General features: G+C 44.9%; 1 protein-coding gene across 1 annotated transcript in view; it reads left to right on the forward strand.

Moving 5' to 3' along the window:
• Positions 1-5039, forward strand: part of NCAPG2 (non-SMC condensin II complex subunit G2) — a 57707-nt gene extending 52668 nt beyond the window's left edge. The window contains exon 29 of the mRNA XM_063100276.1: positions 4661-5039. Within this exon, the coding sequence (XP_062956346.1) occupies positions 4661-4712 (52 nt within the window). The 3' untranslated portion in view covers positions 4713-5039. The remainder of the gene's footprint in view (positions 1-4660) is intronic.
• Positions 5040-17033: the final 11994 nt, after the last annotated feature.

Below are 17033 nucleotides of genomic sequence, written 5' to 3' on the forward strand. Positions count from 1 at the left end.
CCTCTTACTTTTCAGTTCTTTCTTAGAGTTTCCATCTCTGCTTCTGCTGCCCATCTGTTCTTGCATGTTATCTGCTTTATATCTATTAAACTCCTTAGCATGTTAATTAGAGTTGTTTTACATTCATGGTCTGATACTTCCAGCAACCATGTCTGGTTCTAATGCTTGCTCTGTCTCTTCAAATTGTTTTTTGCCTTTTAGTATGCCTTGTAATTTTTACTTGATAGCCAGAGATGATGTATGGGTAGAAGGAACTGAGGTAAATAGGCCTTTAGTAATGTGGTGGTGAGGTGTGGGGCAGGGGCATCGTGCTGTTGTCCTGTGGCCAGGTGTTCTGGAGTACTGTTGTCAGGTGTTATGCAGTCCTTTGGTCAGGTATTTTGTGGTCCCGCAAGTGGGACTTCTGTAGTCCTTTGGTCAGATCTTCTGTAGTCCTGCGGTTATGTGTTCTGTAGTCCTGCAGTCAGGTGTTCTGTCGTCCAGTGGTCAGTTGTAGAGTCCTGTGGTCATGTGTTCTCTAGTCCTGCGGTCTGGTGTTCTAGAGTCCTGCAGTTGGGTGTTCTGTAATTCTGTGGTTGAGTGTTCTGTAGTCCTGTGGTCACTTGTTCTGTAGTACTTTGGTCAGGTGTTCTGTAGTCCTGTGGTGGGGTTTTCTGTAGTCCTGCATTCGGGTATTCTGTAGTCTTGAGGTTGGGTGTTCTATAGTCCTGTGGTCAGGTGTTCTGTAGTCCTGTTGTTGGGTTTTCTGTAGTCCTGCAGTCGGGTATTCTGTAGTCCTGCAATCAGGTGTTGTATAGTCCCGTGGTTGGGTGTCCTGTAGTCCTGTGGTTGGGTGCTTGCAGTCCTGTGGTCTAGTGTTCTATAGTCCTGCAGTGTGGTCTTCTGTAGTCCTGTGGTTGGGTGTTATAGAGTCCTGCAGTCAGGTGTTCTGTAGTCCTGCAGTCAGGTATAGTAGAGTCCTGCAGACAGGTATTATAGAGTCTTGTGGTCAGGTGTTCTGTAGTCCTGTTGTCAGGCCTGTTTTGAAATGGTTCCTCTTCCCCTCCCCTAGCCAGAATGCTGAGGGGACTTTTCTGATATTTAATTTAAGAACCTGGTTGAGCTCCTGAAGATAAATCCCTCATAAGAGTGGGATCCCCCATGCCTGGTCCCCCTGCAGTTTTTATCTTAGTCTTGTCCATGCTGAGCCTCTAGTGAGGCTCTTCCTGCCTTCCCTGACCCTGGTTCCACAAAGGTTTCTCCTCCGGTATGTTGTGGTTCTCTATTCATCTGTCGTGTCTCCAGTGTAGGGTTGGGGATTTGCTTTGTGACCTCACTTCTCTTATGGGTCCAGGAAGAATTGTTAAGTTTTCAGTTTGTTTAGCTACGTACTGTCCTGAAGATGCAGGGGAAGAGAACCATTCACTCCTTGTTAGAACTGCCTTCACTTCCACTGGCACATGGTTCCAGTTAAATACATGGATTGTGTTAGTTCCATGAGGGGGAAAAGGCCAAGGAATTTAATACTTATACTGTGGTAAAAAAAAAAAAAAAAAAAAGGACATTGGCCGAGTTTAAACATGGGGGGTGTAAAATGTTGTTTCTACAATTCTATGTCATCCTGTCTACGAAGCTGATTCACAGATGGAACAAAGAATTATTCCTTTTAAGGAGGAAAAGTCTTGGAAAATAAATTGGTAGGGACTGCGAAATATTGGCTTCTTTCTTAAATATGCAAGAAGCGAACTGTGGAGAAACCAGTGTCTAAAAGAAAATCAATCTGAAAAACAGATGAAACAAAAAAATCAGTCTAATGGAAGATAAACACTGAAGATTTAAGACTGTGTTTTTATGTATTATTGATTTGATGTTGGACTAGAGACATTAAGGCCAGTCAACATCTTTAAGATTCTGGGAATTCCTAGCTCCAATTAATATTTTAGGCAACGAGGCATTAATTTGGAAGTGGACATTTTCTTAGTGACTTATCTAGTTCTGTCTCCAGCGGGTGAGTATTTTGTGGACTGGTCTGTTGGGTGCTGAATAAAAATGATGTCTCCTTGTGCTTTAGTGCCTCACCCAGGGTAGCACTCTGTGAGTTGTTTTCACAGGATGCACATGTGCATTTGCCAGTTCACTGTTGCAGTGAAATGTCAAGGACGTTGTGTTTACTATTTTCATAAATGGTGTGAAGATGGCAGTAGATTTTTAACGTGAGGTTACACAAGTATAAGCCTTTCTTAAGGCTGTGCTACCTCATGAATTTTTCCACTGAGTAAATGAACTATAATTACTTGCCAGTAGTAACTATGTTCACATGCAGGCACCTTTAGTAGTGTGAGAATGTGTCACCAACATTCAGCCTTGTGATGAGACTCCCTGAAAAAGTGGCCTCTCTTATTTCAAGTGTTGATAAATGAATATCAGCTCACCTTATTCTCCTTTATGAATTTGGGGCTGGATGCTTTTTATAGCTTATTTAGCACCATGTTTCTGTCATCAATACCCAGTGGAATTTGGTGTGGATAATTAGAACTATTCATAAATAAAACCACTCTTTAATAAATACATACATTGTCTTTTCATCTTATTGTTTTCCTCAGAAAATTGGTTTTGTCTGCCTTTCTTGTGGTTGTGGTTATGCCGGACGCTGCCCAGCACATGGTCATAGCCTGGCGTGGACGGTGGGGGAAGCTGAGTCCTCTTGTCTGGCTCATGTGTGGACTTGAGAGCTGGGTGGACCCTCAGACCATCTGGCTCAAATGTCTTGTGACACCTGCAGAGAATCCTGGCCCCAGGAGTGTTTTTGTCTAAGGTTTTGCCACTGTCCCTTCCAGCTCTAAAACTGCATGTTTTCATTTTGTCCTTTAATAGTTCTTATTTGCCTGGTTTAGACAGTGTCTTCAACCCTCTCAGGCAGTAGAAGAGTGAATGAATTTGAAGTGGAGCAGAACATCTCGTTTGTGTTGGAGCAGTCAGGAGACACACGGCCTGCTGTGTCCAGACGGCCCTGGCCGGCTGTGTGGTCTTGGGCAGGGGCTTGCACAGGGGCTTTGTCCCTCACCTGTTTGAGGAGAATGATCAAGAGTCAGCCTTGTTGCTCGTCTAGACTCGGGTCAGCATGAGCAGCTGATTGCTTACTATCTAGTAAATCAGTACTTTTGCCAAAAAAAACCTAACATTTTTCTCTTAAATATTTTTAAAATCATGCTCACTTAAGGAGACACATATTATTGATTTATTAAGAGTTAATTTTAGCTTCTGGAGGGTTGGCGGCTTCATGTGCCCTGTTTCCCTCTGCCTCAACTCCAGACACTGAGCCAGGCAGTTGCTGGACTGGTGGGTGGGTAGGGCCTGGGGTATGGACAGAGCACTCTCCCCCTGGGGGCATTGGGTCCAGCAGAGGACCAGTGAGTTGTCCCTCGTGAGGGTCCTGGCCTCTCCAGCTCCTTGAGAGCTGACCTAGGGGGTGATGTCCTTTCTGTCACTGAGGGTGGGAGAGCAGAAAGAGCTGTGGGGCATCTGGAACCTCCTGGTGTCATTCTGGGCTGAGGCATGCTGCCTGATGCTGTGTGGCGGGCTCTGCACACCTGTACCCTCACTCCCACCTCTGCGTCTGCTTGAGGAGTCTAGTTTGGCACAGACAGAATAACCACACACAGAGAGGCCCAGCAGCTCGAGAGGGGCAGTGAGTGTGTTAAAGCCGTGGCGGCTGGGCCAACAGGCAGTATAGGAGTCCAAAAATGTCAGCTGTAGCCCCGCAAGGATGGTCTAGAACAGCAGTGTCTCACCCAAGAAGACAGAGAATAACACCTGCAGCCTAGGAATCTTACATCTAGCTGAGATACCATCTGGGTTGAAAGATAGACATCTGTCTAAGGAGTTCAGAGATGAGCTGACCCACATACCCTCCCCGAGGCAAACATGGGTTACAACTGTCGAGGAGTTACTGGATAACAGAAAAGGGAGAATGGTGAGCCATGCACTCTGTAAGTATATGTGTTTAAGTCTAAAAGAACAGCAAAGTGCTCCCTGTGTTGTGTGAGAGCTGTCCAGTAATGATTCTGGGGGTAAAACAGACACACCTGCTGCAAAGTGCATGAGAATCACGTCTGTGAAGAAAAGCGCTAAGGGACCTCAGCCAAAGCCTGGGGCTGAATGTGGGGAAGGTGAGAAAGAGGGATGTTGCCTGGGGGTAGGGGTGCGGGTGAGGGGGCGGGAGAGGGAGGTTTTTCTCAAGGTCTGAGGTTATTAGAGGTAGTGGTGACTGTCAGAGCAGTAGACCATCTTGGTGGATAAGATAGTTTTCATTTATCGTGTTTTCCTGTCTGCTAGAGAAGAAAGCTCAGGACTGTGTGCTGGAAAGGAAGAGCAATGGATCCTATTGGTGGTTTAGATCCTCATAAATAAGAGTAATTTTCAGTAAAAGAGTTCACCAGTGTGCCACACTGCCAGCTGGGCACCCCACCGAGGGCTCACGTCTGTGTGCCATGGGTCACGTGCAACATTGCCTGGTAGGGGGCTGACTCCACTTACGGAAGAGAAGCAACTGGTGAAACAGCTTGTTTCAACTGTGTTAAGCGTATCTGGTCGCAAACCATTTTTAGATTGTAGTTTTGAAAATGTACATTTGGTTAATTTGTTCCCTTTTTTCTGTGGCTAATCTTTCTTTGTATTTCAGATTTCTCTATGAATCATCAATGCGAACTTTGGGAGAACTTTTGAATTCATAACTGAAGCAACATCTTCAGACGTGAAAATAGGGAAAAAGGACTCACAGAAAGTGAAATGCATGTGTTTTTTTCCTAGTGTTTTTAATGTTAATAACCTATATGATAGGGAAGGGGTGGAACTTATGGGGGGGTGTGAGTAGAGAACTCCGAAGTTCTTAAATTTTTGCCCAGTGCCTGCATAAATAATATATTTAATGTAAAGGACTCCAGGTATCAATGGTGCAAAGAAAAATAAGACAGTTTTCTAGCAAACCTGGTTGTTTTAAAAATGACTTTTTATATATAAAATATTGCTTGCAAACTATGAGTAATAAAGCAGTGACAACATCTATTTGTATACTTTATTTAAAAATCTCATCAGGGACAAGGGCTGATTTCATGGGTGGAGGCCACCCTTTCAAACCTGCCCTTGTAGCAGGAGAGTACAGAGAGAGGCACCTTTGTGCTCCAGCAGCACATGGCACAGCAGGTCCTGGAGCAGCCTCCTGTTCGGAAGTGAATGTGGGGAGCCAGGGCTGTGCATATGGAAACACAGAAGTCAAGTTGTTCAGCCTGGAGGAGCTGACGTCCTTGTGTGCCGCCCACCCTTTGGGTACTAGGTGGTCTCAGAGACCCCTGGGCATAGCCCTGTTAGCCAAACGTGCCCTGGTAGGCCACCTTAGAGCAGACTGGAAATTAGTGCTGCTTCAGGTTTGTGCTCATTGTGTCTGTCCTCAGCCCCTGAGCAAAAAAGTGAAGAAGTGCCCGTGTCTCATTGCCTGTATTTCCCCAGGAAGGGACAAGAAACGGACTGCTTGCTGTAGCTATGAGCATTTAGGGTAAGGGTTGCCAAGGGATATCTGAGAAATGAGAGGTGGCGGTTGCACCTTAATGCAGCTAATTTTGAACATACAACTTTTAGACATCTTTACTAACTAAATCACATTTTATTTTGGTGAATGACATTGATACTGGCACTATAGTTCTATCAATATTGATAAAGTCATTTGTTGGGAAGGATTTGTGCTAATTAGAGACTGGCAGTTAACTGAATATGTGAGGGAGAGGTTGGTGGTTCCCACCCATTGTTCAGGCTACCTTTTTCCACAAAAACATGAGTGCCATCTCTGATTTCGTAACTGGGTACACACCCACCCTGAGTAAAGACCACATTCGCTAGCCTTGCTTGCACTTAGGTGTGGCCATATGTCCAAATGCTCCTAACAAGATGGTAGTGAAAGTCTCATGGGGCACCTTAAAAGATAAGTTGTGTATCTTCACCTTCCCAGCATTCTGCCTGGAATAGGGTTGTGACTGCTGGAGCTCTCGCCGCTGTGTTGGACTGTGAGGATGGCATGGTATTGGGTTACATTCATAGCCTACGTTGTTTCAGCCCCTCATATCTTTGGGAGAACTAGAGAACCAGGCTTGGAACTGAGTCTTCAACCTAACTTCTCAGCTAGTTTGAGGATGAATCCCCTGCGATTGCCACCAGGCTCTTGACATTTTAATCAGCACTTCCACCCCAGAACTCACCTGCAGTGTTCCCACTTCCAACATCAGTGTCACTTCTACACCAGGCTACCAGGGAGAGACTGCTCTTCCCTTTTGTGACAGTAAATCCTCAAAGACTGTTTGGCAGAACCCGGGTTGCGTGGCTGGGAAAGCAAATGTCCATCACTTTAAACATTCAAACATTTCCTGCAATGAAGACATTCCTCACCATTCACCACGACTCAAAGTGGGGAGATCCCAGAACAAAAAAATTATCAGATGCTGGGTGGCCAGAGGAAATAGGGATAGTCGTAATTTAAATCATTCCAATTGTCTTGATTAGGGGTTCTCAAACTCTGGTATGCATCAGAATGATCTGCAGGTTGTTAGAGCAGTTGCTGGGCCCTACCCGAGGTTGCCACTCAGCATAATGATGTCGAGGCTCATCCATGTGTGTGTTTCTCCATTCACCTGTGGATGGTTTGGCTGTTATAGCAAATAAACTTGCTGAGAACATTTGTATGTATGGGTCTTTTGGGGGCATGTTTCACTGGTCAGTTCCTTGGAGTGGAATTACTGGGTACATTTAACTTTTTAACACACTCAAACTTTTATTTTCCACAGTGGTTGTAACATTTTGTATTTCCATCAGTTTCTTCACATCCTCCCCCCAAACAGTTGTTTTCAGTTTTCAGTTGTATCCATTCTGTTGGTTGTGTTGTGGTGACTCGTGGCATTGATTGGCACTGCCCTGAGGACTAATGCTGCACACTTCACGCTGTATCTCTGTTGGTGAAACATCAGCTCAGCCCTCTCACCTGCTTTTTATTATATTCTTGCATTGTCTTGAGTTGTATGGCTTCTTTATACACTGTGGATACAAGTTCTTTATACTTTATAGTTTGAGTTTTCTGTGCTCTATAAAAAAGTTCATGTAAAGAAAACATGTTTTATTTTTTGACTTATTTTGTTTTGGCTTGCATATTTACTGATGAGAGTCCTACTGTTATTTTTACCCTGGTGTCTTTGACTGCTTTTATCTCTTTTAGAATAAAGATTCAGCTTTTACATTTTGGTTTGTGACCCACTGTGAATTGATTTTTGTGTGTGGCATGAGGTGAGCATTGATTTTCACTCTTGCCATATGCTCTCTGGTAGTCCCTGCACCGCTGGGACACTGTTTTTATTAATGAAGCTCAGGACACATCTCTGGCCCTACCCCTTCATCTAGACCAGTGGATCTCAACCAGGAGTGGATTTGCCCCATCTCAGCAGTGTCACAGTTGTCCCTGTGGTAGGGTTCCTGATGGGCTCCTAATGGGCAAACCTCCCTACATTGCACAGGACAGTCCCGACAACAAGGAAGTATCCAGCCCAAATTTCAGAGGTGTGATGTTGAGAAACCCTACTGTATACGTTTTAGGATTCTAGCTCTTATGATTACGGCCGTGATCCATTTTAAATTAGTTTTCAATATGAATTTTAAAAAGCGTAGTAACCCCCACACTCGTGCACCCTATGGAGCTGACTTTGTTTCCCTTATCGTTCACCTTTAGTAATCAACTGAGATTCTGTCCAAAGCAGACATCCTGTCTCGCCCGATAAGTTTACCTATATAATAAACCCCAGCCCTCAGTTGATTAGGGAGGCAGTTGGGACTTTACCCCATCTCCCAGTAGGTGTCTTCCAAAATAAAGAGCCTTTCCTTTCAGTTCTGTCTGGTGGGTGTGATTGGCGATCCTATAGTGACAAGTACTTGGACCCACATGGGTCAGGGATTCTCCTGGTGAAGGAGATTCCCACAGGACTTGTTTGTTGCCAAATTTTTGGCACCCATCGTGAGGCTGAGAGCTGCTCACAGCTCTGGTGGCCTCTGGGGAACAGAAATTCCACCTTGTCCAAGTAGCTGCTCAGCCCGTTTTAGGTGGAGGACATGACCAGGATATCCCCAGCTGCTTGTGCTTGGAAGACTAAAACTCGCCCAAAAGGGAAAGTGTTGGATTTTCTGGTCCAGACAGATGAGTCCTGTTAGTGCTCCCACTTGGGCTGCTGTATATAGTATTTGGAGAACCCCATTTGCAGTATTTTGTCCATAGTGTTATAAGGACTCCCCAAGGGTTCATTTGACAGGCCTGTTTGTACATGTGCCGTTTGTTGTGAATAGTGCTTTGGTGATGGTTCTGTTTGTTGTGAATCGTGCTTTGGTGATGGTTCTGTTTGTTGTGACTAGTGCTTTGGTGATGGTGCCGTTTGTTGTGAATAGTGTTTTGGTAAGTGTGTTGTTTGTGCAAGTTGGTTTTGGAAATCAACCATCTATCCCAGTCATTAGTCCTGAAAGATGTATGTTACAAAATTGGGCTAAGTTATGAGCCTATGAAAAAGAAGAGTATGATTTTCTTTTGTAATGTGTGGCCACAATATACATAGAGAGTTCAGAGGTGGCCTATAAATGGAAATTTAAATTATAGTACAGTTCTGCAATTGGATCTGTTTTGTCATCAGCAGGGTAAATGGAGATTATATATATGTCCAGTCTTTCATGTTGTGTCAAAGTGAAACAGATCAGGAAAGTTGTAAATTGGTGATGCAAAGGTCAGAAAAGTTCTGAAATAAAAAGAAACTGATTTTGCTTCCACAGCCAGATCCTTTAGATGAATGGCCCTTGCCCCCACCTCTGATGGAGCAAGTGGCTGAGAGAGGGACTCCCCTGCCATCCGTCCCTATTGCTTCTGCAGCACTTCATCCTTTACCTGTCCAGGCTTATTTGCCTTATCCAGTTCCTGGGCCCATTCTCAGCCTGGCCCCCACCTTGATTCCAGTGCTGACTGGGGACCCACAAAAAACAGGTACACAACCACCAACTAGTGAGCCCGGGATGGCCACCCTGACTCAATGCCCACTTTATGGTATTAAAGGATCTGGAGTTTCAACTGACTTTATACCCATCTCCACGTCTACTCAAAGGGGAGGAATCTGGCCTGGCTGAGAAAAATGGTCTTCCCGTCTCATCCCTGAAAGAGTGCTCAATTTGGCTGGGGACCCTCTTCCACAGCGGGGCTATACCCTTAAGACAGTGTCCATAGGCAAATGAAATGAAGATGGACAACCAGCCAGAGTAGATGTGGGTATACAGTTCTTTTACTACCTCTGACCTTTGTAATTGGAAACATAAGAATTACACTTATCAGGAGGACCCTACTGAAATGACTGAACTCTCTGAGTCTTTTTACCACCCACCACCCTACTTGGGCAGACATGCATAATCTCACTGTTTTATTGACCTTGGAGGAACACTGATTAGTATTGGAGAAAGCCAGGGAAGAAGACTACAGGCCGAGGATCCCAATGACCTCGTAAGAGCCAGTACCAAGGAAGTTGTCTCCGATTGCAATCCTGAATGGGACCCCAACAGTGGTGGTGAGAGTAGGATCCAACATTTTTGGACATGCATACTGGCACGATTGCAGAAATGGGTACCCAATATCAAAAGTCTGAACAAAGTGCATGAATTAAGGCAGGGACCTAATGAAAACCCATCTGCCCTTCTGGAAAGGATTCTGGGGGCTTACTGTAAATACACAGATGTGGACCCAAATAATCCAGAAAATACCTGGTTGGTTAGTATGAACTTTATTGGACAAAGTTCACCCAATAGCCAACAAAAACTGCAACAATTGGAAGGGGCCTTAACTGTGCCAGTGTCCCACCTAGTGAAAGTAGCCTATAAGGTTTTTCTCAGTTGGGATCAGTTAAAGGAAAGGATAAGAGACAGGCCCGACTCATAGCAGTGGCCCTACCTCAAAATGAGAAAACGGGAAGAGGCCCATAAAAGATTAAGTCCCTCAAATAGGGGCCTTCTTCTAACTCTCCCTTAAGACTCAGTGTGCCTGTTATAAGGTAGGCCACTGGTGTAAAGATTTCCCAAAGTAAAAAAGGAAAAACAAAAACGAAAACTTGTGCCAGATGGCCGGCTAAGATGGAAGAGAAACTGAATGACAGGGACCGGAGGTTCTTCTAAAGGCAGGAGAAAAACTACCTGCAATATCCCTCTCCCACCAAGAACCTCAGACAACTTTAGAGGTGAAAGGAAAAATGGCTCATTTTCTTCTTGACACTGGGGCCACCTATTCTGTTCTTAATTTAAAGTTAGCTAAGTTAACCTAAAAGCTATGTCAGTAACAGGGGTATCCAGAAAACCAGCTCAGTGCCATTTCTTATAGCTCCTGGAAAGCAAGATTGGCTCAAATATATTGACCCATATGTTTTTGTATATGCCTGAATGCCCAATTCCTTTAGTGGGATGAGACTTATTAATCAAACTTGAAGCACATTACCTTTGGGAAAAATCAGCTTCACATCAATTTTCCAAAAGAGCAAGCATGGACTTTACAAGCTACCTTGGTTTTTGAAACTAAGCTGGACCTAGTAATCCTAGAGGCTATAAAGGACCAAGTAGACCCTCAAGCATGAGCCAGTGGGACCCCCAGGAAAGTAGACATCATCCTGGTGGTAATAAAAACTAAGGTTGGGCATGAGAAACCAAGAATTAGACAGTACCCCCTGAAACTACAAGCCCAACTGGGCATTTGGCCATTGGTCACTAAATTTTTGCAACTTACTCTGCTGAGACCTTGTCAGTCCACTTATAACACTCCTATGCTCCTGGTATTAAAATGAGGAACCCAAGAATACTGCTCTGTGCAGGACTTGAGGGCTACCAGTCAGATACCAGAAGATATCTATCTGGTGGTAGCCAACTGCATTAGTCTTTTGTGTTGCAATAACAGAACACCTGAAACTGGGTAATTTATAAAGAAAAATAAAAATTTATTGCTTACAGTTTCTGAAGCTAAGTCCAAAGCCCATCTGGTGGTGGCTACAGTGACTCAGGGGTCTCACATTGCAAGATAGTGGAAGGAGAGAGAGCAAGAGAGACAGACTCTTTTAAAGCCCTCAGAACCATGCCCTGAACACCATTTTTAATCTGTTCACTACTGCACAGTCCTACAATCTAATCAGCTCTCTTCATGGCTCCACCTTTCAATGACCATAATAGGATTTCCCACCCTCTTAAGAGTCACAGTGGGGGCTTAGTTTCTAATACATAGAACTTGGGGGACACAATTCAAGCTCCAGTGAGTTTTGAGGAGACTCAATTCACTACAGGGACTTTGCATACTTTTCTGTTTTGGACTTGAAAGATGCCTTCCTTAGTATCCCGCTGGTCCCTGAATCCCAGAAACTCTTTGCATTTGAATGGGAGGGTGCCGAAACTAAGGCTACACAACAATATTGTTGGACTGTGTTGCTCCAAGGATTTTAAAATTCTCCCACCATATTTGGGGAAATATTGGCCCAAGACTTGCATCTATTGACTTTGCTAAATGGGAAAATTCTATAGGATATGGGTGATATTTTGATTGCCAGCTTAGATGAAAAAGCTCTCCCACATTATTGTCAGTATTAAACTATTTGGCTGAAAAAGGATATAAAGTGTCCCCTAAGAAGGCTCAGATTGCCCAAGTGACTGTAAAGTGTCTGGGCTTTGAAATCTCACAGGGGCAAAGAAACCTATAGCCCAATAGAGATGGCAAGCCATTTCCCGACTTGCAGTCCTTAAGACCTGTGAACAGTGGTACAGGTTTCTGGGAATGGCTGGCTTTTGTCACATCTGGGTTCCAGGCTTAGTCTCATAGCCAAACCCCTATATGGGGCCGTAAAATGGGAAGAAAAAGAACTTTTCAAATGCCAAAAGCCTTTCTGACCGTTAAGGGAAGATTGTCGACTGCCCCTGCTCTTGGCCTCCCAGATCTCCAGAAGCCCTTTGATCTCTTTGTACAAGAGAGGCAAGGGATTGGGTTAGGTGTTTTGACCCAGAATTTGGGAAGCCAGATATGACCAGTGACCTATTTTCCTAAGCCATTAGAATCTGTGACCAAAGGATGGTCCATATGTTTGTGGTTGGAGGCTACAACTTGCAACATAAAGAAGCTGAAAGCCCATGGCCATGCATACTATGATCTGCGTGCTCCCCCTCTGAGAACAGAAGGGAGGATACTGGCTGACAGCGGGAAGGCTCAGCAAGTACCAGGCCACCTTGCTAGAAAATCCTAATGTCACTTTAAATGCTCTGTCTATGCCGAATCCCACCACTCTCATACCTGCCTCTCCAGACATCCCACATCATGATTGTGTGCAAGTAACTGACCAGGTTTGTTTATTCTAGTCAACCCGATTTGAATGACCCACCTCTTGAGGCACTTGATACAACATTGTATAAGGATGGCAGCAACTTTATGGACCAGGGGACGCATCAAGCTGGATAAACTGTGATTACACTTCAACAGGTGATAGAAATCCAGGCCCTTTCTCCTGGTACCTCAGTCCAGAAAGCTGAACTAATTGCTTTGACTCGAGCTCTAACTGTGGCTGACAGAATCAAGGTAAGTGTTTATACTGACTCTAAGCTAAGTGTGCTTTCATGATAGCCCACACTCATGGGGCTCTCTGGAGAGACAGGTCTTTTGACCTCTGGGAACAAAGAAATAAAACATGCAGACCAGATATTAGAACTGTGGCAGGCAGTTTTCCTACCTAGGGAGGTAGCAGTCATCCATCGTAGAGGTCACCAGAAGACTGGCGATGAGGGAACTAACTCAAGGTGATAGCAAAGCAGATGCAGCCGCTGAACAGGCTGCAGGGCAGGTCCTCCATGGCTAGCGCTGATTCCTCAATTTTCTGTAGATTTGAGCTGAAAACCAGTGTGCGCTGCTGAAGATCTCGAGGGAGATACTGCATGGTGTTTCAGGCTGGACTCTGACACTGAGTGGATGATAGATTCTGCCAAATGAGTACTTTTATCAGCCACAGCCTCTTCCATGAGACCCGTCCTTAACCAAAAACACCAGAGCACTCACTGTGGACGTGATGCAACCCTGGAATGGATGAAACCTTCCTTGACAGGAACCAACTTGCAAAAGACAATTCAAACTGGTGTTTCTAGTTGCCCAGTTTGTGCCTGCAGTAATCCCGAGGGATCCAGTCTTGGTCCCAAGATTCCAACAGCAGGAGTACAATGGCAGGGCACTTTCCTGGGTGAAGATTGGCAAGTGGACACAGATGCCCAAGGCTCCAGGATACCTTCATGACATGCTTGTTTTAGTAGACACATTTACTGGGTGGGTAGACACTTTCCCCACTTGAACAGAAAAGACCACAGAAGTGTTTAAAGTACTTTTGCTGGAGATTATTCCCCATCTCAGGTTACCACAAACATTGTGGAGTAACAAGGGAGCAGCATTCATTTCCAAAATCATCCAGAAAGTGGCCAGACTGTATATATAAGTTGGAAACTACATACTCCTTGGAGGTCACAGTCAACAGGGAAAACTGAACAGATGAATTGGACCCTGAAAATGGCCCTGGTCGTCCTTTGTCAGGGAACAAGTTTAACCTGGGTCCAAGTATTATCTATGACCCCTACTGAGGATATGGGTGGCCCCCAGGAGCAAGGTAAGTTTAAGTCCTTATGAAATTTTGTGTGGGAGACCATTGACAAATCAGGTACAGGGGCCTACCAACCCTTCTTCCCCCAAAGAAGAATTGCTTATAGAACAGTATGTGAAAAACATTGGAGCCACTTCAACTGTGTTACATGAGTGTGCTTCTGACAGGTTGGCTTACCCGACAGATGTCCCTCTACATGCTATAAAACCGGGTGACCAAGTCCTGCTCAAGACCTGGAGAGAAAAGCACCCTAATTCACAACTGCAACCAAAGTGAGTCGGACCTTAGGATATGTTGTCACCCACTGAGCAGTAAAGCTGAAGGGACTCAAAACCTGGGTACATCGTACCCCAGTAAAGAGGTAGGACCCAGGCGGTGGGAATTTCAGCCCATTACAGATTCAAGGCTGAAATGTTATGAAAGTGATTAATATGATTGTATTTCTTTTCCTGCGGATTAGCTAGGTCTGGAAAGACAATTTGTCAGTATGAATCTCTCAGACTCTAGCTACGTCTGGTAATCTCTCCCTCTGTTGGATATGTCATCCAGAAACACAGTCGGTTCTGGACCATCACGCTCCTCTTGCACATAAAGAGGTGGGGGAATCCTAGCTGGGACGCCTGAATAGCTCATCAGGTTCAGTTGACTCAACTGAAGTAGGTCCCTATGCTAAGCCTCCTTGTGTGTATCTGACACCTACTAAAGGACACCTCTTTTTAGTTGAAAATAGAATCTGACAATTTTTGAATAATGGGCACTTACTATCAAATCAACCCCTGGGTTCTGAAAGGGATCCCCATGGCCCCTTGTGACTGGATGATAATGGTTAGAGTGGCCTTATCGATAGTGTCCTCAGGAGATACCGTTGCCTGTGCTCCTTCAGGTTTTGTGTGTGTTTGCAGCCAGGAAGTGCAGCCCTGGGTCTGTGAGTGCATTAGGGGTGCGAGGAGGGGGAATCCAGGACAGTGTTTGTTGGGATATACAGTAACCCTTGAAGAAATTCATTTGCAGGCTCAGAAATTCCACATGGAGATTCTTTAGGATTTGCTGACCCTGTGCAGCAGGAAGTAGCTAGACAAGATGTTTGTAATCCCATTCCTTCTCTGAGATTGCAGAGGTTACTAAGAGAAGGGGGAAATTTGTAAATGTAGAAGACCCCCTACATTCGTGTATACGCTATAGAACTAACTTCGTTTTCCCTCTATATCTCACTCTTAATGATTAACTAAGATTGTATCAAAAGCAGACATCCTGTCTTGTCTGACACAATCTCTCAAAGCACTCTGTCTCGCAGAGCAGAAAGTAGCTGTCCATCACACTCAAAAATATTTCACATCCTGTAAACATCTCTCAGAGCACACCGTCTCATCCAAAACATCCAGAAACATCCCAGTTTATCTACATCTCTCAAAGCAGGAAGCAGCTGTCCGTCACACTTGATGATGTCCTGTCTCCCTGATAGACTTACCTGCATAAACCACGGTCTCAGTTAATCAGGGAGGCAGTTGGGACTTTACCCTCTGCCTCCCAGTCCATGTCCTCTGAAATAAAGAGCCTTTCCTTAAAGTTCTGCCTGGCGGGTGTGATTGTAGATCCTGTAGGAGCGAGCACTTGGACCCACACGGGTCAGGGATTCTCCCAGTGAGGGGAATCCCACGGGACTGGTTTGTTACCACCACCTCCTGGCTATTGTGAATAATGCAGTGAACATGGGGTGCAGGTATCTCTTTGAAACCCTGCTTCAAATTCCCAGAAGTGAGTTGCTGGATCATATGGTAGTTCTGTTTTAATTTTTTGAGGAACATGCACATGTTTTCTCACAGTGGCTGCACCATTTTACGTTCCCACCAAGAGTATACAAGGGTTCTGGGTTCTCCACATCCTTGCTAACACTGGTTATGTTTTGTTTTGTGTGCGTGTGTTCTGATCATAGTCATCCTAATGGGTGTGAGGTGGTACTGAGACCTGTTTTCAGATGTGGCTAAGTCAGGTCTAGAGCAGCCTTCACTCCACCATAGAGCAGCTCACTACTGAGCTGGGATCCTCTGTGATCTTTGCTGTGTGACTGGGGGAGTTACCAGGGACTTTCCTCTGGCCAATTCAAGTATCTCACACCTGTGATTTCTGAGAACTGTTCATCTCACAACTTCCTGGTGGTGTTGTGTTTTGTTTTTTAAATCTGGCCTTGTAGAGTTTTACTTTGCATGGTCATGGCCTCTTACTCAGGAAAGACTTGGCTGGACCACTTTTCAGATTCTTCAGCCCTTTTTCTTCCCAGCTTCCTCCTTTCTGGAACTCTGCTCTGCAATTCTAGCCACCTCAGCATCTTCCAAACTTGGATCTCTGTCTTCTTAAGTTCAGAGACCACCAGTCTCTTTTTGGAGCCCCTCTAGCTGTGTCTGTGGCCCAGAATGCCTCCAGTCCGGTCTGCTGTTGCCCAGTGCTATAGATTGGATGCCCTCCTCCCAACCTCACTGAAGCTTAATCCCCACTGTAACTGTTGAGGGTGGGAAGTTCTATTATGGTAATTGAAAGGTGGGGCCTTGACGAGGTGACTAGATTGCAGGACCATGCCACAGTGAATGGATTGGTAATGGTGGTCAGGGGTGTGGTTCTGAGTGCTTTAAAAAGAGAGCACAAGAGGGCTTTTCTCTCTGCTCTGCCATTTTCTGCCATGTGAGACCCCCGTATTGCTGTCACCACCACCAAGACCCTCACCACTTCCCTGGACTGTGGACTTCCCAGCCTCTGAAACTGTAAATAAATTTTGTTTTCTTTATAAAATACCCAGTTCCAAGTATTTTGTTATAAGAAACAAAAACAGACAAACACACCCGTGTCTGAAAGCAGCCATTTAGCACATTCTGCCCACTTCCTGGATGGTCACAGTGGAGATCACATCCAGTCCTGTTGCTCCATGAACAGAAGCAGAAGGGGCTTTTCTCCCCTCTGTGTTCTTTTTTTGCTTTATTTCCTTGTTTGGGTGGAGCACATGCTCTAGTCACTCCTGAGGAAAGGGTGTGTGAGAAGTTAATTTTGGGAAATCTTTTACATTGGAAAACAATTCTGTTATCATACTTGCTAGTTTGTCTGGGTATAGAATTCTAGGTTGGACATTTTTTTCCCTCTTACTCAGGATGGCTTTGTTTTATTGTCTTTTATCTTTCAACAGTTGAGAAGTTTAATGCCATTCTGGTTCTTGATCATTTCCCCACTTCTTTCTCCAGAACCTTTAGAATCTTTTCTTTGTGCCCAGGAGTCTGGATTTCTCTGGGCTGTACTTAGGGTGGGGCATGTGTGCCACCATTATGCAGGTTACTGGTTCTAGGAAATTTTCTTAAA

This window comes from Cynocephalus volans, chromosome 6 (genome assembly GCF_027409185.1).
Source record: "Cynocephalus volans isolate mCynVol1 chromosome 6, mCynVol1.pri, whole genome shotgun sequence".
NCBI lineage: Eukaryota > Metazoa > Chordata > Mammalia > Dermoptera > Cynocephalidae > Cynocephalus > Cynocephalus volans.